The 22,984-nt window shown below is 39.9% G+C and overlaps 1 protein-coding gene across 7 annotated transcripts in view; it reads right to left on the reverse strand.

Annotated features, from left to right (window-relative positions):
* CDKAL1 (CDK5 regulatory subunit associated protein 1 like 1) overlaps positions 1-22,984 on the reverse strand; it is a 580,103-nt gene that overhangs the window by 90,885 nt on the left and 466,234 nt on the right. For 6 of the 7 annotated variants that reach the window (XM_043908414.1, XM_043908415.1, XM_043908413.1 and 3 more), the window contains one exon: positions 20,070-20,132. In XM_043908414.1, the coding sequence (XP_043764349.1) occupies positions 20,070-20,132 (63 nt within the window). Of the gene's footprint in view, positions 1-8,216; positions 9,098-20,069; positions 20,133-22,984 lie in introns of those variants that run through there. The other variant, XM_043908419.1, reaches the window with a different exon arrangement.

Below are 22,984 nucleotides of genomic sequence, written 5' to 3' on the forward strand. Positions count from 1 at the left end.
ATTAGGATCCTTAGGGATATGTCACATTATCAAATTAAGTACAATGTGGGTAAAACTAGCAAATCAAAATTGTAGACTTGGGTCTTCTGTTTGAGCAATATTAACAGAAGACCAGTTCGTGACTGGGCTCTGTGTGTGTGTGTGTGTGTGTGTGTGTGTGTGTGTGTGTGTGCATGTGTGTGCATGTTACAGGTAGTGGTGAGACAAGAGGACTCAGAAAAGTGATAAAGGTTTAGGATACGTGCCAAGAGAAATGAGAAAGGGAGCTGACTGCTGATGTAGAAAAGGATAAGACTGAGGGTTCAGCTGAGACGGGAACGCATAACTTTATAATGAAGCCAATTACGCTCATAGAGAACATTTGGAAGCAATGTAACACACACATACACACACACACAAGTTGTGCAGACATGTGGGATGCAAGCATCAGTACATTTTAAAGCACCCCCATTATTCTAATTTGCCATCAAATTTGTAAACCTTGGGTGTGGAAGAGGCAACACACCCTTGTACACTCCACTCAGCCACAGAAGAAAGCAAACCCTGCTTTCAAACCATTCTCCTTAATTTTATATAAAGGTAGCATAACTGGGAACAGAAAAGATAAATCTTAAATATGAAATACAGAAATCCAGTGGGATCACTGCTTGTCCATACAAGCTTACAAATTTCCCATGCGTGCACAGATACAGATGCTTCAGAGATACACAGCCAAGAGTATGAGACAATCAGACCTTGACAAAACATTATGTTCATCTCTTAAATTACCATTTATTAAATATCTTCTGTGTGTCAGCCATCCCTAGTCCTTCAGGGCTGCAGACCTCACAGACACAAACTCTGTCCTCAATAAGTTCAGTCATCCAGGGGAGACAGAAGGACCAAGAGTCTGGGGGAGCAGGTGGAGAGGGAAGAAGACAAGGATGGCTTCCTGGAGGAGGTGACTGGATTTGAGTTTGGAAGAGGAAAGATACAACAGGGAAATGAAAGAGGAGCAGCTCCCAGAAATTGAAAACAGGAAGTATAGAGACATGGGGGGCAGAAGGAGCGTGGGGTACTTGGGAGAGGCATGTAATTCTGTTGGCCCTGGGAGGGCTGGAGAATGAGGTAAAAGGAAGGAGCAACCAGCCAGAAAGGGCCTTAGCTATCTCTCTGGGGCTTTGTTCTGTAAGTGACTCAGGGCTGTGGAAGTATTTCATGCAGGGGATTAACACACTCTGAATTGTATTTCATAAATATCCCCATCAAATTGGGAACTACATACATACACTGTGTGCGTGTGTGTGCTCAGTCATGTCTGAGTGCTCAGTCGTGTCTGACTTTTTGGGATCCCATGCATGTAGCCACTAGATTCCTCTGTCCACGGGGTTTCCGAGGCAAGAATACTGGAGTGGGTTGCCATTTCCTTCTCCAGGGGATCTTCCCAACACAGGGATCAAACCTGCATCTCCTGTATCTCCTGCAGGCGAATTCTCTGCCACTGAGCCACCTGGGAAGCCCCATATATACATTGCTATATATAAAACAGATAACTAATAAGGACCTACTGTACAGTACAGGGAATTCTACTCAATACTTGTAATGACCTATATGGGAAAAGAATCTTAAAAAAAAAAAAAGTGTATGTATAACCGTTTCACTTTGCTCTATAGCAGAAACTAACATAACAACTATACAGCTATACAACTACAGTTACACAACTATAGTTGTAAACAACTACACTACGATAACAAAATAAACAATCTACTATTAAATTTAAAAAAAAACAACACACAATCAATCAACCAGGTGAAAAAAGAACGCAGTAGAAGAACAGACTGGGGTTTGGGAGCACAGTGAGAATGCAAACAGGGAAATCAGGCTGAGGCAAGTGAAGAAACTCAGGCGAGAACTGTCAGAGGCCCCCATGAGGGTGTCTGCAATGAAGACCATGGTCAGATCTAGAGAAAGCACAGGAGGAGATCTGGGAAAATCTGGCCAGGCAAAGGTGGCGGGTAAAGGGGGAGGGAAGAGGCCAGGGACTGCGGCTGAGGAGCCAGGATGACCTGTTGGCATTTGTCAAGGCGGTAAACACAGAGGAGGTGTGCTGGGTGTGGAGTGGAGGGAGGGGGTAAATGCAGTCCAGGATGTGGTGAGGTTAAGAGATGATTCAAAAGGAGATGGCTTGGAGCCTGCTGCATGGATGCTCAGGTTCCTGGGAGCATCCACGGGCACGCAAGGAACAGAACACTACTGTGAACGGGCGAGAGCTACCTTCGTCAGAGACACAAACGAGGAGCAGCCTGCAGGGGAGACCGGGGAGGTGAGGGGAAACCCTGGAAGAGATCAACAAACTAATGTGTGTGTATTACACTATGAACCTATTGCCTGAAAATCAGCAAATTATATCCTTAGATGAGGGTTTTGCAATTCTTAAGGGACGTTTTAAAATACATGTGTGTTCCATCTTCAGAATTTGTCATCATACTTAATCTGAAAAAGCTTCCTCATCCCTGAATTAAAACCATGTCTTAATTAAGATGAGTATATTTGCATATTACAACTGAAGTGAAGACTGGTGGATGTTTACACCTATGAAGTCCAAAAAGAGAAGCTGAACTCGGTCGTCAGGCAGAGAGGCATCACTGACCGACCTGAAGCCTCGGCAGCCGCTGACCTTCGGTGGCGCGAACTCAGTGACAACTCAGTAGCCGTTCTCTTCTGTTGTTCTAACCTCACTACAGATTGTGACAGCATTTCAGCAGGAGAAACCAGGTTTGCCTCAATTTTTCAGAGCAAACTTTCAGGTTTTGACCTTATCTTCTTCAAGTAAGTGAAAGGTAAGTGACTCTAAAGTCAGATAAACCCATCAGCAAATGGGACTGTGATAAAAAGGGACTTTTATAACCCGTGGGATTGACCTCCAGCTACACCGAGATGCTCATACAAGAGCAAGAGGCCCTCTTTCCTTCACTAAGGACCCGAGAGCAGGGCCAGGCTCTGCTGATTTAAGAGATAGCTGAATTTTCAACCCAACTGTCACTCAAACACTCAACTAAATTTAAGGTAAAAACATCCACATTTAATTTTTGAGTACGGTTGAAGCCAAACAATTTTAAGGTCACTTCTAAGGTGGGAACAATTACCCAGAAGTTGGCTATTTGCAGAGAATTAAGTTATTCAAGCTAACCTTGATATTGCTTGCGTGCTCAGTTGCATCTGACACTTTGTGACCCCATGGATTATAGCCCACCAGGCTGCTCTGTCCATGGGATTTTCCAGGCAAGAACACTGGAGGGGGCCATTTCCTTCTCTGTGGATCTTCCTGACCCAGGGATCGAACCCATGTCTCTTTGCATCTCCTACATTGGCAGGCAGATTCTCAACCACTGTGCCATCTGGGAAGCCCAACCTTGATATTAGCCAGAGCTTATATTTTTGTCATATCACACATGCACCTCTCTCTACACACTTAAATACACATACCCCACAAATATTTATAAGACACATACACACACTTGAAGTCTATATTTCATATCTCCTGTATTTCATAGGTGGTGCTAGTGGTAAAGAACCTGCCTGTCAACGCAGGAGATGTAAAAGATGAGGGTTCAATCCCTGGGTCAGGAAGATACCTGGAGAAGGAAATGGCAATCTGCTCCAGTAACCTTGCTCGGAAAATTCCATGGATGGAGAAGCCTGGCAGGCTACAGTCCATGGGGTTGCAAAGAGTTGGGCACAACTGAGCTCACACACACACAGAGCAACTATTTACATAGAATTTACACTGTATTAGGTATTATAACTTATATGCAGAGTACAGCATGTGAAATGCCAGGCTGCATGACTCACAAGCTGGAATGAAGACTGCCAGGAGAAATATCAATAACCTCAGATATGCAAATAATATCACTTCAATGGCAGAAAGTGAAGAGGAACTAAAGAGCCACTTGATGAAGGTGAAAAAGGAGAGTGAAAAAGCTGGCTTAAAACTCAATGTTCAAAAAACAAAGATCATGGCATCTGGTCCCATCACTTTAGGGCAAATAGATGGGGAAAAAGTGGAAACAGTAACAGATTTCATTTTCTTGGGATCCAGAATCATTGCAGACAGTGACTACAGTCATGAGATTAAAAGACGCTTGCTCCCTGGAAGAAAAGCTATAACAAACCTAGACAGGGTATTAAAAAGCAGAGGCATTACTTTGCCAAAAGAGGTCCATATAGTCAAAGCTATGTTTTTTCCACTAGTCATTTACAGATGTGAGAGTTGGAGTGAGAAGGCTGAGTGCTGAAGAATTGATGGTTTTGACCTCTGGTGCTGGAGAAGACTCTTGAAAGTCCCTGGGGCAGCAAGATCAAACCAGTCAATCTTAAAGGAAATCAAACCTGAATATTCATTGGAAGAACTGATGCTCCAGTACTTTGGCCACCAGATTGTGAAGAGCTGACTCACTGGAAAAGACCCCAACGCTGGGAAAGATTGAAGGCAAGAGGAAAAGGGGGCAACAGAGGATGAGATGGTTGTATGGCATCACTAACTCAATGGCCTTGACTTTGAGCAAACTCCAGGAGCTGGTGAAGGACAGGGAAGCCTGGCATGCTGCAGTTCATGGGGTCACAAAGAGTTGGACATCACTTAGCAACTGAACATCAAGGTATTATAAGCAACCTAGAGATGATTTAAAGTGCATGGGAGGATGTGTGTATGTTATATACAAATACTATTATCATCTTGTATCAGGGACTTGAGCATCTGTGAATTTTGGTACCCTTGGGCAAGGGGGCTGTCCTGGAACCAATCCCCCATGGAAACTGAAGGATGACTATACTGCAGTTTGACAATGCAAACTCTAAAAATGTAGGACTTACACAAACCTTGTTAGTTCTTATTAGAATCATGTATGTGCTAAATTGCTTCAGTTGTGTTTGACTCTTTCGCGACCCCATGGATTATAGCCTACCAGGCTCCTCTGTCCGTGGGATTCTCCAGGCAAGAACACTGCAGTGGGTTGCCATTTCCTTCTCCAGGGGATCTTCCCAACCCAGGGATCGAACCCACATCTCTTATGTCTCCTGCATTGGCAAGCAGGTTACCACTAGTGCCACCTGGGAAGCCCTAGAATCATGTACAGATTATATAAAACTACTTTTTTTTTCAACCGAACAATAGTCTGACTATTGTTTGGAAAAAAAAAATTATACTAACAATATTCTGAAGAATTCTTTCTATTCAAAGTTTTTAGCTTTATAAATATAGGTTTTTAAATGTTTACACTGAGCTCCATAGGGCTCTGCTATTTCTGGAACTAAAGCAGGTGTTTTTTAATAAAGTCTAGAAGTTTCAGTGAGTATGGAGGTGGCTGGGGGCGGGGGGGTGGAGTGCGGAGAGAAGAGCCCAAAACCACAGAACCCTAAGATCCCCAAACGCTGCTACTCAGAAAAAAATGAAGATTTCTACATACAATTCTGCTGAAGCTTTGGAGGAGGCAGCAGATTAATTTCTTCAATCAACACGCATTTATAGAGCACCCGCCATAGGCCAGCACTGTTTCCAATGGAGGAGAAACAGCATTGAACAAAACCAACAAAATCCCTGACTACATTCTAACAATAAATTTTGCATTAATACTAAAAATAATTACAGCAGCAGTTATTCATTGAGAATGTACTATATGCTTAGTACTAGTGGTGGAGCTGACATTCTGTTAATTATGATTTTACTGCAAGAACAATAATGGACATTTTTTGAGCACTTATTGTGTGCCTTCTGGGTGCTATTCCAAATGCTTTTCATTTCATCTTCAGGACAACCCTACGATGCAGGTACAAGCAAATTTCACTGATTCTTAACTGCACATTTCTCCTTTACATTTTAGCATTTCTCAGTTTGAGATGCATCTTCTAATGAATGGTGTCTCACTATTATAATAGCTAGAGTTTTTTCTTTTCTTAGGGTTATATACATTTTCATTTTGCATAGGAGAAAATGGAGATAAATACAGCTTCAGTTTCTTGGCAAAGATACACAGCTGGTACGTATTGGGTTGGCCAAAACGTTCTTTCAGGTTTTTCTGTAAGATGGTACACAAAAACCTGAATGAACATTTTTTTTTTTTTGCCAAGCCAACCTATGTGTCAGAATTTCAAGTTTTAAATGTGGAGACAGCTACATAAAATCAAAGATTCAATTATTCTATTTTTTGTGGCTATTTCTGACAACTGAGTCACTACACTCAAAAAAGAAATACAAATGAAAACTACAAGAAGATGTCTTTCTCTAACAGGAAAGGATTTTAAAAGTCAGTTGACAAAGTATGTCAGAGCGGGTGTGGGGGAGCGACCTTGTTGATGAGCATGTACATTGCAACATCTTGTCTAGTGGGTATTTGGCAATTCCTATCGTGATTTAAAATGCACACACCTATGATCCTGTCATTCCACTTGTAGAAATTTATCCTACAGTTAATATTCATACATGCGTGAAATGACATGTGAGATTATACACTGAAGCAATGAGTATAAGATCAAAAGATCAGAAGCTATCCGAAGATCTATCAGTAAGAGTCTACTTAAATAAATACAGTACACATCTGGAGCAGCACATATACATCAGTTTTTTTTATAAGAAGGAAAAAGGCAGCTCTTCACATACAGATTGAAATTATCTTCGAGACACATTATAAAGTGAAAAGGAGAAGCATTTGAGATGGGCGGGAAGGAGGCTCAAAAGGGAGGGGATATGTGTATACCGATGGCTGATTCGTGTTGAGGTTTGACAGAAAACAAAATTCCGTAAAGCAATTACCCTTCAATTAAAAAATAAATAAATTTTATTTTTTAAATAAATTAATTAAAAAAAAGAGTATATATATACATAAAGACACATAGGAAGGTATGTGTTTTTATATGCAGAAAGCAACTTAAGGTATACACAAAGAACTTAAAACAGTGGTTGCCTCTGGAGGGGAACAGGGATCTCTAATAACGGGTTAGGAGGGAGACTTTCTTTGAATATGGTATTAAGTGCATGTATTACCTACTCTATGATTAAAAACCAAGAACAAACAGTGCGTCCTCCTGCAGCGGTGGTCATTACTACTGGAACATTCCAACCACACAGTGTCACGGCCAGGGCACCAAACCGGCAGCTAGAAGGCTGCGTTTTCACCCTGTGTTTGCTGTGGGATAACGGGTAAGGGCTTGGTATGTTATGGTATGCAGAGCAAAAGAAGAACAAAATACACTTCATACACACAGCACATTCGATTCTAGTCCATCAGTCAGGGTCTTCCCCTGCAGGGGAAAGAAAAAGATAAGATATGATCTTTGTCCTGTTGACACTCATGGTGTAATAGGAGGAAACAGCTATGTCAGCAATAAATACATAACAGAACAAAATGACTCTAATGCAGCGTTTGTTGCCACCTCCTCCTCTTGCCCCCCTGGATTCTAAGCATTTTATCCCAGGTATTGTACCTATTGTTCCATGTATTGTTCCCTAAAAAACAAAGCAAGCAAACCTCATGGTTGTTGAATGGAGCTGAATTCTAAGAGCATGACAACTCAAATAATGAAGACACACGCCCGTCATAGAGGCAGCATGAGAACAGTTTCCCAGGTACATCAGAAAAGATGCAAAGATGGTAAAAGGAAACTGAGTTTTGAAGTAAGGGGAAGAATTCAATAGGACCAGAGAGACTTCCTTATGTGTACAAGAAGTGGAACGGGGAGGGTGGTGGGATTACAGGAGCTCTCTAGTTTAAGAAGGGGGAAGGGCTGGACACAGCGTTGATTTTTCATGTTTCTGTCTCCAAGGGAAGGGTAGCGAGTCCCAGAATACGTCACCATGTTGAAGATCCCAAGAATTATCACCCATACAGCTCCAAGCAGGAACATGTTAGAGGGTAAAAAGCAAAAACATCTAAGAAACTGTGTGGAGAGATGTAAAAGTAAGTGGGAATAGTAAGGAGATATAGTACAAACAATGGGTGAGGAAGATATTTAGCTCGCGGGGAGAGAGACAAGCTGAAGAATAACCAAAGGAAGCACCAGGCCCTGGAGGTGAGGGTGTATGTGCATGTATGTGCATGTTGGTTACTCAATCGTGTCCGACTCTTTGCCACGCCATGGCTGTTGCCTGGCAGGTTCCTCTGTCCAAGGGATTATCCAAGCAAGAATGGAGTGGGTTGCCATTTCCTTCTCCAGGGGAGGCTCCCAACCCAGGGATCAAACCCAAGTCTCTTGTGTCTCCTGCATTGGCAGGTGCATTATTTACTATTGTGCTACCTGGGAAGCTCCTAGAGGTGAGGGGAGGGAGGCAACTGTAGAAGTGTTAACTACATCATAGCTTTAAATTAGAAAAATAAATAGTTGATAAGAAATAAGAAGTGAGGGATATAGACAAACAAGCAACTTTAAAATTACCCCCTCAAAAAGAAAAAAAAGGGCCTAAGTTGAACGAGAGATCCATGTCAGATGATTATAGTTTACAGCAATTAAAAATGGAATAGTTTCCTTACTCACGTGTGTGCCATATAATGACAGAGCTACATTAAAAAGAACTTGAGTCTTCAAAACTCCTTTATTTTTATTTGACACACGTGCATTTAAAATACTTCTGGAATTCTGAAAAGCATCCAAAGCTAAAACGCTGAATAATGAAAAATATTAACAATCACGAGAAGAAGCTGGTTAACTCATTTTTTCCTCAGATGCTAAAATTCTCTAGATTTCCAATTTCAAGAGAAGAGTGTTAATATATATATTTTAAAAATGCCACCAATGCTAACCGTATTTTTTTTTTGTTTTGCTAACTGTTAATTATGTCTTCTTAATCTTGCACAGAAACCCGAGAGAGAATGAATTACTGGCCCACGGAAATACCTTCACTTCACTACTCTTTGTCAAGAGAATTCTGGAAAATGTGGAAGTCACAATCTGTATTGAAGGCTGGTGATCATAGGAGAGTGGTACACAGAATGAGGTCTGTACCTGTTGCTAAAAATGTGCTGAGGAAGATAGAGGCCAAGCCTGGGAAGAAAACTCTGCAAACAGCATCCACCCTCACACCACCAATGAAAAGATTCTCAACCAGTTGAAAACTTGAGCAGCAGAGCTGTAGATGAAAAAAAAATCAGGAGTAGCTTACCCGTTTCTCTAGTGGATGCCCGCATTACTTGCTTTAAGCATCACTGGCATTAATGCTTTTTAGTGTCAAAACATCTCAATAAAAAGAACTTCAGCTGCAGAGAAGTCATTAACATATTTTACAACAAAATGTATTGCTGGAGAAACAAGGTACTTTTCAGGGGGGATCTGAAAACTCTTCCTTGAAAATAAGCTATGAGCACTTTTTAATTTTAACTTCTGTGTCTTCCAAGCAATTTTCCAAACAAGTTTCCTAGGTTAAAACACAGTCACAAGATTTTAGAGAACAAAAGTTAAATGAGTAACTTGTTTTATCTTCTTCATTAAAACAGTAAATGTTTGAAAAACCATCTGACATTGGTGTCAGTCTTTGCAGGGAGGCCAGGCACATTATACAAGGATGGGGTTAAAAATAGGAAGAAACTTGCACATATCCTTCATATTATATATAGGGGAGGTTTTAAACTCATTTTTTAGTTCATTCTCTCTGGGATATTCTTTTCCATCTTTCTATCTCAATTTGCCAAAATGTAAAGTGTAATAACATACAACTGGGGTTGCCAAATAAAAACAAAACATCCACTTACATGTGAATTTCAAATGAACGAATAAATTTTTAGTACAAGTAAACTCCAAATATTGCATGAGACTTACTTATACTAAAAAAAAAAAAAAAAAAAGAAAAAGAAACAAACAAACAACAACAACTTGTTGTTTATCTGAAGTTCAAGTGTAACAGGCATCCTCTGTTTTCATTTGCTAACTGGCAACCTGACATGTTGCAAGGACTGATGCTGAAGTTGAAACTCCAGTATTTTGGTCATCTGATGCAAACAGCTGACTCACTGGAAAAGTCCCTGATGCTGGGAAAGATTGAGGGCAGGAGGAGAAGAGGGCGCCAGAGGATGAGATGGCTGGACAGCATCACCAAAGCAAAGGACATGAACTCGGGCAAACTTCAGGAGGTGGTGGGGGACAGAGAGGCCTGGTGTGCTGCAGTTCATGGGGTCAGAAAGGGTCAGACGTGACTGGGCGACTGAACGATGATGACAACCCAACATGCAACAGGCCTAATGCGTCAAGTGGAGGGCTGGCTAAGTATGTTGTTGGGCAAGGCTGGTAAGGGATAGTGCCCGCTGGTGGTCAGACACAGAGAAAAAGGCTGGGGCAGGGTGTGGATCGGGACAGAAAGAGGCTGGTGATACATCTTAGCTGCACGCAGAGGCTGACGGTAGAAGACCAGCCTGGGGGGTGACGGGTGGGGCAGAGGGAGGCGAGCAGCTCCGGGCTGGCCGGTACACGCACACACGCTGATGCAGGTCCTCTCCCCTCCTCTGCCGATTTCCTCCTCACGCTAGTGAATTTCACAGAGGCAGCACATAACAACGACAGTGGAAAACGAGATACCCTTAGACTTGATAAATAATTTAGAATATAGTAACTGCCACTTCTATGGAGATTTTATTTTTTTACTTGAGATATGATTGAAACACATTATGTTAGTTTCAGGCGTACAACATAACGATTCACTTTTTGTATATACTGCAAAATGATCAGAGTGGGTCCAGTTAACATATGTCCCCATACATGTAAGATGTTTTGCTTTTAATGAGAACTTTAAAGATTTACTCTTTTGGCGATTTTCAGATACACACTACAAAATTATTCACTCTAGTTGCCATACTGTACTTTGCATCTCCATGGACTATTTATGTTATAATCAAAAGTCCTATATTTTGACTCCCTTTATTCATTTCTCCCACCTACCACCACCACCTGCCTCCGGAAATCATCAATCTATTTTTTTGTTTGTTTTTTAATCTATGAGTTTATTTTGCTTTGTTTTAGATTTCACATTTAAGTGAGATCAGGCAGTATTTGTCTTTCTCTGCCTGACTTATTTCACTTAGAATAATGCCCTCAAGGTCCACTAGCAAGACTTCTTTTTATGGCTAAATAATATTCCATTGTGTGTGTGTATGTATACACACACACTTGTTTTCCTTATCTATTCATCCATCCATGAACACTCAGGTTGTTTTCATGTCTTGACTATTGTAAAGAAGGCTGCAATGAACAATGCAGTGTATATCTCTTGTAGAGTTAGTGTTCTTGTTTCCTTTGAATACATAACCAAAAGTGGACCTGTTGGATGACTTGGCAGTTCTGTTTTTGATTTTCTGAGGAATCACCATACTGTTTTCCACAGTGGCTGCACCAAGTGACAATAGTGTGCAAGGATGCTTTTTCTCCACGTCCTCACCAACACTTATGTCCTGACTTTTTGATAATGGCCATTCTAACAGTGTGAGTTAGTATCTCACTGTGGTTTTGATTTGCATTTCCCTGATGATTAGTGATGGATGATTAGTGATAAGGGCTTCCCTTATGGCTCAGCTGGTAAAGAATCTGCCTGCAATGTAGGAGACCCCGGTTCGATTCCTGGGTTGGGAAGATCCGCTGGAGAAGGGATAGGCTACCCCTCTCCAGTATTCTTGGGCTTCCCTTGTGGCTCAGCTGGTAAAGAATCCATCTGCAATGCCGGAGACCCTGGTTAGATCCCTGGGTTGGGAAGATCCCCTGCAGAAGGGATAGGCTACCCACTCCAGTATTCTGGCTGAGAGAATTCCATGGACTATATAGTCCATGGGCTCCCAAAGAGTTGAACACGACTGAGAGACTTTCACTTTGATTCCTCTGACTCTGATGATCAGTGATGCTGAGCATCTTTGCAGGTGTTTGTCGGCCATCTGTATACCTTCTTCTGTAAAATGTCTATTCAGATTCTCTGCCCATTTTTTAATTGAACTGTTTGTGAGTTACTTTGCTACTAAGTTGTATCAGTTCTTTATATATTTCAGAAGTTAATCTCTCATGAGATATAAGATTTGCAAATATCTTCTTCCATTTGGTAGGTTGCCTTTTCATTTTGTTGATGGTTTCCTTTGCTGTGCAGAAGCTTTTTAGCTTGATGTAGTCCCACTTGTTTATTTTTGCTTCTGTTGCCTTTTAGACTTTCTTTTGATTACTTTTTATCAATACTTTTACATTGAATGCTAGCAAAATATTTGATCAAGAACTTTGCTTCTCCTTATTCCTGATATTTCCTGGGAGCAGCTGGGCAAAGAGGTGTGAGGTAAGAGAGCATGCTATTAAATAAAACATTCTTAAATGAGGACCTGGGGAACTTTCTGACTTCTAATTTAGAGCCCCAGCTGCCTATAAAAGAAGTCAGAAATGCAGCGGGGGTCCTGATAAATGAAACAGGTTTCCAACCTGTCTTGCTGCCATTTTCCCATCTCCATGTGACTTCAGTTGATTCCCTCCTCAACCTTTCTCTGGGCTCGAGGCTTATAGGCTGGCTTGCCCTATTTCTCTGGCTTGGATATCTCCTGCTGTCTTGGCCCTAAACACTCCAACCTTTAGCTGAAACTTGTACCATACCCATCCTCACAGATGGGAGCTGAGAGGAGAGCAAGGTGAACAGGCTCTGCAAACAGAGTGCCCAACAGTGCTTAATAGTCATCTGTTAGTCTCTGATGGTAGAAGCCCTGATGTCCAGCTTACATTAAGTTTCCCTTGCCCCAGGCTGATGGTGGATTTATCAGACTGGGGAAGAGTGAGGTGAAGGCGGTAGTTCTCAGCATGTTTGTCTGCTCTACTGTCTGCTTTATGGGGAAGCAGTCTATGGAAGCCCTGATGCTTCTCCCCTGGACTATTTCTGTCCTCTCTTCTTATTCCTTCTCCTACCTCTGTGTCTACATAGAGTTTGCTTATTTAGATTTAGATTTGCAGGTGGAGGGTAAGAAGGCCCATTTTGACCTAGAACTTGAGTTGCGCTCATCAATCCACCTTTATTAGAACCTCTTAATCTGCAGATCTGCAGTGGCTTGTGGCGCAGGGATGCTAAGCGTGGACTCTGGAGCTAAACTGTCCTGTCACTTACTAGCTGCGTGACCTTGAGAAGTTTCTTAACCTATGTCTCAGTTCCATCATCTGTAAAACAAGGGATACTGCTGAGTTGGCCAGAAAATTTCTTAGCGTTTTCAGTAAGATGGTACAGAAAGCCCTGAATGAACTTTTTGGCCAATCCAATAACAGTACTGATAGAGTTGGTATGAAGATTAAACGTGTATATGCAAAGCTCTGAGACTAGTACCAGTTACATGGCGTGTGCTTTAAGTAATGTAATGATGATGATGATGATGATAAACCAATCAGATTCCAGTCTCCTTGCCAATCCTCAGAGAAACTGCCAGAGCAGAATTTCTGACATATATGGGTCCCTGGATATAGCATTTTAACACACCACTAAAATCTTCGTTATTTACATAACCTTCCATACAACCTATCCCTGAAGTTACAGTAATAAATCAATGTGTTAAAAAAAAAAAAGTTTAATTTTTAGAACAATGCCATGTTAGAAGGAAAAGAGAAAAATACAATGGTACAATATCAAAGTTAGGCTCCAGGAAACATGACCTGTTATTCAACTTGAATCACAAGCTGAGAAAAGCTAAAAATAAAGAAAATGCTTTTGGATCAGGTTGGCATGGATCAGGAAGCAAAATGGTGTCTAGAGATACCTATTCTTAAAGCCAGAAATAACAGAACTATATCTGCCTCTTTGGTAACAATCACATGGTTACCTTGAGCAGGAAGCACAAATTTTACACCAAAAGAGTTCTTTAGAATGTCCATTATTTTGAGACTGAGTTACTCATACGACTATAGTGTAGAGTTCCTGAGGCCAATGACATGAGTTTAATATTTACTGAAGTGCTCACTTCCCTGTGTTCCAAGGCCATAACCTGAGCATGGTTTTAGTATGCTCTATGCTTTTTAGTCTACTAAAACTAAAACTATGGTTTTAGTATGACATGTGACAAATGTAACAATAAGGGAACTTAATCAGACGTTTATCCAATTGTTCCTGCTATTTAGCAACATCCCCCAAATTACTTTTTAAACAACTTTTAGTCTTTGCCAAAGATGGGGACTAGAGTTAAGTGCACAAATGGCTTTGCCCAATCTGCTGCAGAGAACCATTTTAAGCATGGCATAAACATGGCAAATCAATAACTTGTCTCTTCCTCTGCATGTGCCATGAAAATCTGGCTATCAAAAAGTGCTGGATCCATTAAGAACTGAAGTTGCTATTTCCAGACAGCAGATAGCTCAAAGCCCAACAGGGCCAGCAGGCAATAATCCAAACTCGCGTCTCCTTCTCTAAATGTACAACCCAAGGCACTCTGATGCCACTTCACTCCAAGAACAGGGCACGATGAAGCTTTGACAGCTCTGTAGCTGCCTCCGGATTGAGTCAACTGGCTGTGACTCTTCAAACATAAAGAACTGGATAAAGTAACTTCTATCTTAAATTACTAGACAGATGTGATTAATGGAAAAATGTAAATCAGTAGATGATTTTCTGAAATGCAACTGTTCCTTTGGCTTAAGTTGTGATACGTGGATTTATGAAACTTGATGCCATAGAGATTGACTAGTCTCTTAAGGGAAGAAAGGACGGTATATAACCAAAGACTTCTTTCTCCCAAGACTTCTGAAATAGATTGGGCTTCTGCCCAAATGAAGCTGCAGAAAATGTAATTTTACACTTTCTGTTACATAGTTCATTATACACTAGTAGGTATGAATTCCAAGAAGTATTTGTGTTCACAACAGTTCTTAAGGTAATCTTAGGAAATGTGGATAAGGGAAATACATGTCAATTATTTTCGTATATTTAATACTGCAGGTAAAGATGCACTGTCCTGGACTTCCCTGGTAGCCCAGAGGTTGAGAATCAGCCTATCATGCAGGGCACATGGGTTCAATTCCTGGTCCTGGATTCCACATGCTTCAGGGCAATGCTACAATTACTCAGCCCGGCGCCTAGAGCCCGTGCTCTGCAACAAGAGAAGAAACCACACTGGGAAGCCCATGCACCATAAATAGAGGGAGTAGCCCCACTCACTGGAACTAGAGAAAGTCTGTGCACAGTAATAAAGACCCAGTGCCGCCCACAGTAATGAAGAAATTTAAAAAAATGCATTGTACTGATTCACTACTTACAAGTATTCACTCAAGTTATGCCTAGAATAAGCTTTAGGATAAAAATATAATGATTCTCAAAGGCTTTAATGAATTTAGAGTATCTAATTAAATAAATAAATAATTGGGGGGAAGACAGATTCTACCGTTCTCCCCTCTTATGCTCTCATATGTTTTCTGTCCCACCTGGTTAATTTCTTTACCCAATTACCAATACGTGTTCAACCACTCTTTGACTATTTCTCATTTATTAAACCACTCTCTATAGTAATACATACTTCATTTATCCAACGTGATTAACAACCAGCTCTTCCTAAGAGAGTTTTCAGGATAAAGACAATTTATTCTTAAAAGATCAATGTTTGCAAAAATAGATTATACACATCTCTACTATTTTTTAAAGAAAACATCTGTTTCCTGAGGTAATTTAGGTCCAATTATTTTACTCTGGGACTACAAAAAATGTATTATAGGGATATTTGGATTCATGTTAAGTGGCCTTGGGCAGCTGCACGTTTAGAATCCCTCTGTTAATGACTTAGAGCTTTTACAGCCGACCTTGTCCTTGCATTCATTTTGCATGCTGCCACTTCTTAATGGAGCTCTGACTTCTTGAAGCAATAACCACCCTCTTTTTAACTGCTGCTAGAGTTGACTGTGGTTTGGGAAATCAGGCATCTATGTTTGTTAGAACTTTTTTTTTTTTTTTTTAAAGTGGACCGTTTGTGAATGGAGAACTGAAGAACAAATGAGGCAGGGAGAGAGAGAATTAGATGATTGTGACAGTCTGGACCTAGGCTGGCTTACTTTCAGGTTCTGGGTTGTGTTTTTGACAGCTAAGATCACTACACAAAAGACCTCCAGTTGAGTGATTTTCTGTCTATTCATATGCTAACTTCTCAAGTGTATTCAATTCACAGGCAGCTGTTTTTTGGACACACATGAGTCTGTTTACAGTTCAAGCGATACATGTCTATGTTTGCAGAAAAAAATCATTAAAACAACCTGGTCACCAAAAGACAAAGAAAAGTTTACTTCACCAACACAAATATGTTTCTACTCATGTGTGTCCACTGATTTATGTAGAAAATTATTCAAACAACAACAGTCACTAAAAGAAAATGAGAAGCCCACTTCACAAAATACAGAAACTGTAACCATGACAATCTGTTAAAAAGACTCACTTTTAATGGTCGAGTATATATTAATTCATATAAATTATCTATGTTTAGGAAGTACTGAATTTTGCAGATGTAAAAACCACTACAGACCTAAACAGAATTGTGAACCTTTTCCTTTCCAAGTATGCTCATATTTTATAGTAGCATTTTACGATAGCAAATTATAAACATCTGTGTTTAGCTGATAAACCTAGACTTCCCCCAACACGTAATTCTGATAATATGTAACAAGAAAGAAAAGAAGGCAATAGGAAAGAGGGAGACATCTTATATATGCATGGCAATATTTTCTTCAGGTCAGAGACAAAAAGCATATGCGAATCTGCATAGCTTTAATAACAACGTTCTCATGATAACCTATTCCACTTATCTGTGACTTATCCAAAGGAAAAATGCAACTCCAGGCTGGCTGTCCTTGGCCTGGGAGACCTTTGGTCCTATAAGCTTGTGGTTAGCTGTGATGTGGTTTCAGAAATTCCAAGCTCTGTTTATTATGTGTTTATTAAAACAACAGAGGAAAGAATATAACGTACAAAACACAATTGGATTACCTGCAGCTACTGGATTTCCTTTACCAATCCCTTTTAACTAGGAGAGAGAAATGAGACTTAGGGTTTGGTCAAGCCTTTCTGTGTATGTTTACGAGAATTCCTAAAAGCAATTTTTAAAAAAGATGAACATAGGACTAGAGATAACAATCCAAAGCGAAATTTTTTCAGGCTCCAGCAAAATTTGACTAAGAATATAAAAAAAACAAATCGAATATTTTCCTCAAGACTCATTCTGAGTGCTCATTTTGCCCTAAGCTCTATTTGCTTTTTGCAACAGCACTTAGAGAAAACCAAGTGACCATTTACAACCTAAACAATGGCTTTCAAGTCTGATTAAGAAACGCACCTGGCTTCACTCAAATAACAAATTTGTTTAACCTGGTGACTTTCCTGTGTCTGGGGTCAGGCAGGCGCAGTCTGGGTTTGGTGGAGAAAAGGAGAGCAAACATAAGTGACTCACTGAGAACAAAATGGTGGGACTGACTCCCCTTTGTCATTACAACTCTTTTTAACAGTTTCTTGGAGGCAAGACTATCATTTAAGTGACCCACTATAATTTGGGATGAACCCCCAGAAAATTATGCCAACTTTAGAACAGGATTTGCATTTCTGAGTTTACTCAGCATTATGAACCTTCTGAAATGCTAAGTATTCCTTCTTTGGTACAAATTTACTTGATGTAAAAGGGAAAAATTAACAATTAAAAAAATCTAGCTAGAGAAGAACAGAATACCATAATACTCACTCCTAGGAGTAGACCATAGTGGGCTTTTTTTTTTTTTTTTAAACTTCTGGCATCATTTTTACTATGGAAAATTTCAATCATATAAAAAAAATACACAAACTAGAAGGATGAACTCCCACAAACCAATAATTTAGTTTTGATAATCATCAACACAAGGCCAACCTTATTTTTACTGTGCCCTACTCACGTCCCCCTTTTAATTCTTTTTTAAAGCAAATCCCAGACAGCCTATATTTTATTTTATATAAGCTTTCATTTACGACATATGTATATATTTAACCTGAAAGATCTTTCCAGAAAGCTCACTGAGCGTGAGATGTTTAAATCAATTTTAACCACATCTTACAAAACATTTTACACTAAAATCTATCTGCCTAGAAAACTAATTTGAATATAATTGGGTAATTAAAAAGACAAGGTAACTCAAATCACAATCTTCTATTATTTTATTTATGGAGAAAAAAGGAACATTCTAATATTGAGAAAACAGTGCACCTCACTCAATGCCCATGATTCAAGAGACATGGTTAAAACTAAAATGGTTAAACTTGCCTGGAAGGAGTTTAGAAAAACATGAGGAGGTGAGTAAGGGGAAGGAGAAATTTTCCTAGAAAATTTCCCCCTTTTTACTGCACATATAGAATAAAACAGAATGCCATCAGGCTAAACCTTGGGTGCTTCAAAAATCACTCATCAAGCCTTCCAGCTACTTAACAGTAATTTATGACTGACCTTAAAGCAAAGATCAAAGGGAACTCCATCTAGCATTTATGTTCAATTCCTCACTGCCTGATGACTAATTTGTAGAGGAATGAAGTCTTCACAGAGGAAGCCAAAATCATCTGAGGTGACTTTGATACAACGCCACAAAGGATATGAAGAGGAAGCCAGGAGAAGCTGTGAGTGGCTAAGCTCCATTAAGAGTTCTAATAAAAGAATAATGGAATTTCCCCTAACAGTGAATTCAAAAAATGTCAGAAGTGGGCAAAATTAGACAAGTCAGGCAAAACCTCTGGTTTGTCACAGTCTATTGCTGCTGCTGCCGTTAAATGTTAACTTCAGCCACTGTTGCATTTATGTTAATTAAATGACACTGTCTAAAAAAAAAAAAAGGCAACTTTCCCATCGGAAATCTGGCCAATCTCATTCTTCTGGCTGTTGTGTTACTTATCAGTCTGCACCTTCCGCCTGCATTGTCAGACACTCCTGGCTTGCTCAAGTTCTTTCCAACAAATTGCTATTCTGCAGTGATCGATTTCACTTGAAAAATTTAACTTGAAATGATAAATGTTTAGTCTTGTACATCACTGTGGTCACATGGAATACAAACATCTCTCTTAGATTTTTGATGCTTAAGTTAACTGGTCACTATAGAAAAACCAGGAGCTATTAAAATTCTTTCAACTTCTATGAACAACTGGCACATTTTTCCTCCTGAATCCAGACATCTCTGTATTCTCAAATGAAGAAAGTAGTTTTCACACTCCTTATTTTGGCTAGTTAAAAAATCCCTACCACATGTCTCTTTGTAAATTCATAGATAAAGATTTAAGTTTATATTAGCATTTCAACCATGCAAATGTTTTGTTTGCTTCTGAAATCACGTCAAATTAACAGATTTATCAGAACCTTACAAGATATAGAAGATTTGAACAAGTCTCAGGATATTTTCATATATTTCCCCATGAAGATGTGGTATTGCGCATTTTCTTTAAAATGTCAGTGGGCTTTTTTTTTTTTTTTTTTTTAAGGATTTATGTTTTACAAATATATAGTGAAATATGTGTCAGTGAGAAGAGGCTTAAGAATTCTTCAAAGACAGGGCGTGGAGAGTGTGGGGTATAAATGCAACAAGACTGGCTGTGGATCTGTGAAGTTACTGGATGGATGGAGGGCCAAGGTCATTAACCATGTGGTCTTCGGTACAGCAAAGCTCTCAGGAGTGAATATTTCAGTTATAATTCTAGGCACTGCTTTCTGTTAGAGGTTTTGTTTTTTTTTTTTTTTTTAAGAAATATAACTTTCTGTCAGGACCAGTGGTGAACCGAGAGTTGGCAGATAATACTTCAACTATCTTCATCAATTCAAAAGCCAAGTTCATTTACTACACTGTTTGGAAAGGAAAAAACCCACTAATCGAAAAACACGCCCAAATCTGTCTTTTCACAGTCTTTGAGGATTCAGTGACAATATGTAACCAGATTTTAATGTGAATACAGAAGAATATTTTAGTTCAGAAATACAAATTTTCTCTCTTCTTTACAAGAGATACAGAGTTAAAAATTAAAACGAAATATAAATGTAATTGGTAGAAATGTACTTCAAAATCACTGTGTACTGGTGAACGTTGTGCTCTATGTTCAGAAGGACTTATATTACCCAATTACACTAATAACATGCTTCTCTTACCTTGTGATCATATGGGTTGTATGAATGAAATATCCGAGAAAGCTCCTTTGTTCTTTGCTTTTTCTGTGGGAGAAAACACAAACCTTTGAGTTGACAGGTGGCAAAAATACACACACGTGTGTATATATCTAAATGTAGATCTCTAGCTCTCTCCCTCTATCTACTTTATGACATTATTTTGAGATTTTTCCTTTGCGCAGGCTGAGGACCTACACAGTTAATTTGGGATGAATGGATACAAGCAGAAACCAAGGCCACTTGATGGTCATGTGGATCACTGTCACAGACCAGCCAGGCAATCTCTTTCTGGAAAGTTTCATAATTACAACTCTACTTATTACAAATGCATAATTCAGACACTAAAATGAAAAAAACAAAACTATGAGAAGAAAGAAAATACATTTAGAACACTTTCAATTTCACAGCAACACCAACTTCTGTTACTCTGAGTTGGGCATGAGTGAGTCTTCCCTGGAGGCTCAGTGGCAAAAGAATCCGCCTGCAATGCGGAAGCTGAAGGAGACAAAGGTTGGAGCCCTGGATTGAGAAGATCCCCTGGAGAAGGGAAGAGCAACCCACTCCAGTATTCTTGCCTGGAGAAGACCACGGACAGAGAAGCCTGGTGGGCTAGAGTCCACAGGGTCACAAAGAGTCGGACACAACTCAAGTGACTTAGCATGCGTGCACGCATACATATATATGACTGCTATAGATATAATGGTGTCTCACACACAGTGGGCCCTCAATAAATATTTGCTGAACTAATGAATAAACGAATATACCTGAGATAAACAGGCACATACCAACTGTATCAGTAATGACAACATGTGACTCTCATACACAGTTACGAGAAGAAAAGCCCCCTTCCCTTCTCATGATGTTTTCTTCATTACAAGAAGCATCTCCATACTCCTTACTCCCAGCATCTGTGATAATGAAGGGTGCTGTTCTCTTAGGAGAGGTGACTGTAACAATCAGCTTGTTTACTTTTGTTTTACTGATTGTTTTGTTTACTAATTGTTTAATCAACGTGTTAACCCACTGTGATCTGTCCACCTTCCCATAACCACTGTGAGAAATTTTGTGGATGGTTCCAGACCTTCTGTGCATGTATCTTCACACACAACTGATAACTTTTACTTTCAAAGAAAAAGGATCATTCTGTACACATTCTTCTGAAATTTACTTTTTTCCCACTTCACTATTTATCCTTGCCAAACTTAAGTGCCTGTATATCCAGCACTGTGATCCCTTAAGAGTTCTAAAATCCAAAAACTCCTGAAATCTGAACTTTCTTCCTGCAATGCATTTCAATTTATAAATATAATGATAATCTTTGCACAAACATCTAGGCCAGCTTGTGAGTGTGTGTTTTTTAAAAGGATAAATTATGGAAGTCCAGTTGCAGGATCAAGGAGTAGGCATGTTTATTACCTTGATAGGAACAGCCAGGCAGACCCCTCCTCCAGAGAGTAGACCAACTTTCCTCTCACCAAGAGTGAATGAGAAAAGGGATTATGGATTAGGTTGGAAATTCTTAATTTCTCTTTGCCGTTTAAAGGTTAGAACATTGATAAATTTAGAGAAAAGACATTTTAAACAACAGGTATTAAACACCATCCCAGCTGTGGATTATAGAATGCATTCATTTCTTGTATTTAGATTTTGTGTATCACAGAGTTAGCCCATTTCAGTTCAGTTCAGTTCAGTTGCTCAGTCGTGTCCGACTCTGTGACCCCATGGACTACAGCATACCAGGCTTCCTTGTCCAGCACCAACTCCCAGAGCTTGCTCAAACTCATGTCCATTGAGTCGGTGATGCCATCCAACCATCTCATCTACAGCATTTTAAAATTCTGTCATGAGAGTGGCCAGTCTGTCCTTAAGACTACCCGCATCTGGCTTCTGGGTCTACTCTGATGTTGTTGATCCTTGCCTGGTAGCCATATTTCGTGGGGAAGGATTTCCTTCCTTTAAACTCCAGTCTCCTCCTGAGCACATACATTGCACCTCCCCAGGGTGAAATCCACGTAGATCTCCAGCATAGGTCCTGCGTGACCTTTGGCATCTACCTGGTTGAAGAGTCAGAGCTAGTATCAATGAGGTCCTTGTGTTAGAGTCATTTGTACACACTCACGGGTTTCGTACAGGTTAGTTCTTTACTTCGGAACTGTCTTTGGAGCCCAATTCAAGTAAGCAGTCCTTCAAATCACTTGGCCTGTTTCCACATTCTGACACTCACTAGCAGACATCCCTTCCTGCAGCTCAGCCAAAATTCCCACTTCCCCTGCCCACCTGCTGACCACCTGGCTGCCCAGTAGCCTAACTCCATTTCTCTGGAGAGCAGAGATGTATGTTTAACTGTATGGAAACAGTTTCATGGCTCTCCAAGCCCTCGCATCTGTTCTGAACAGGTCACCTGCCCGCCAGAGTTTTCATTAGCTTCTAATTTTCTCTTTCCTTTCCATACACCCACTTAGCTGGTTTAACAGTTTTTGGCTTATACTTCAATCAGAAGAGAAATGACGGATATTAACACTTCCTTTGGTAGGAGACAATATAAAACACTGGGGAATTTTCTTTTTTTTAAAAAGGAAATTATGCTAGAGAAGATAAAATAGGCGGCATATCAGTATTCAGCTTAGGAGGTGTCCCCAGGACTGATCAGTCCAAAAATGGTAAAGCTACCAGTTTGAGTCAGCAAGTGGATAAGAGATAGGCAGAGGTAGTTTGGTGTGGCCTTTTTATGTGGGTTTGGATTTTATATCTTTATTTTGATGCTAAAACCTAAATATACCTTCTATTATTTGGGGAACAAAGTAGGGTATAAATAAATAGCAAATAACACTATTCAGATTAAACCCCAAAAGAAGACAGTGAAGAAAGAATGCCCTTTTGTCTGACAACAAATTTAC

This window comes from Cervus elaphus, chromosome 7 (genome assembly GCF_910594005.1).
Source record: "Cervus elaphus chromosome 7, mCerEla1.1, whole genome shotgun sequence".
In the NCBI taxonomy this organism is placed as follows: Eukaryota; Metazoa; Chordata; class Mammalia; order Artiodactyla; family Cervidae; genus Cervus; species Cervus elaphus.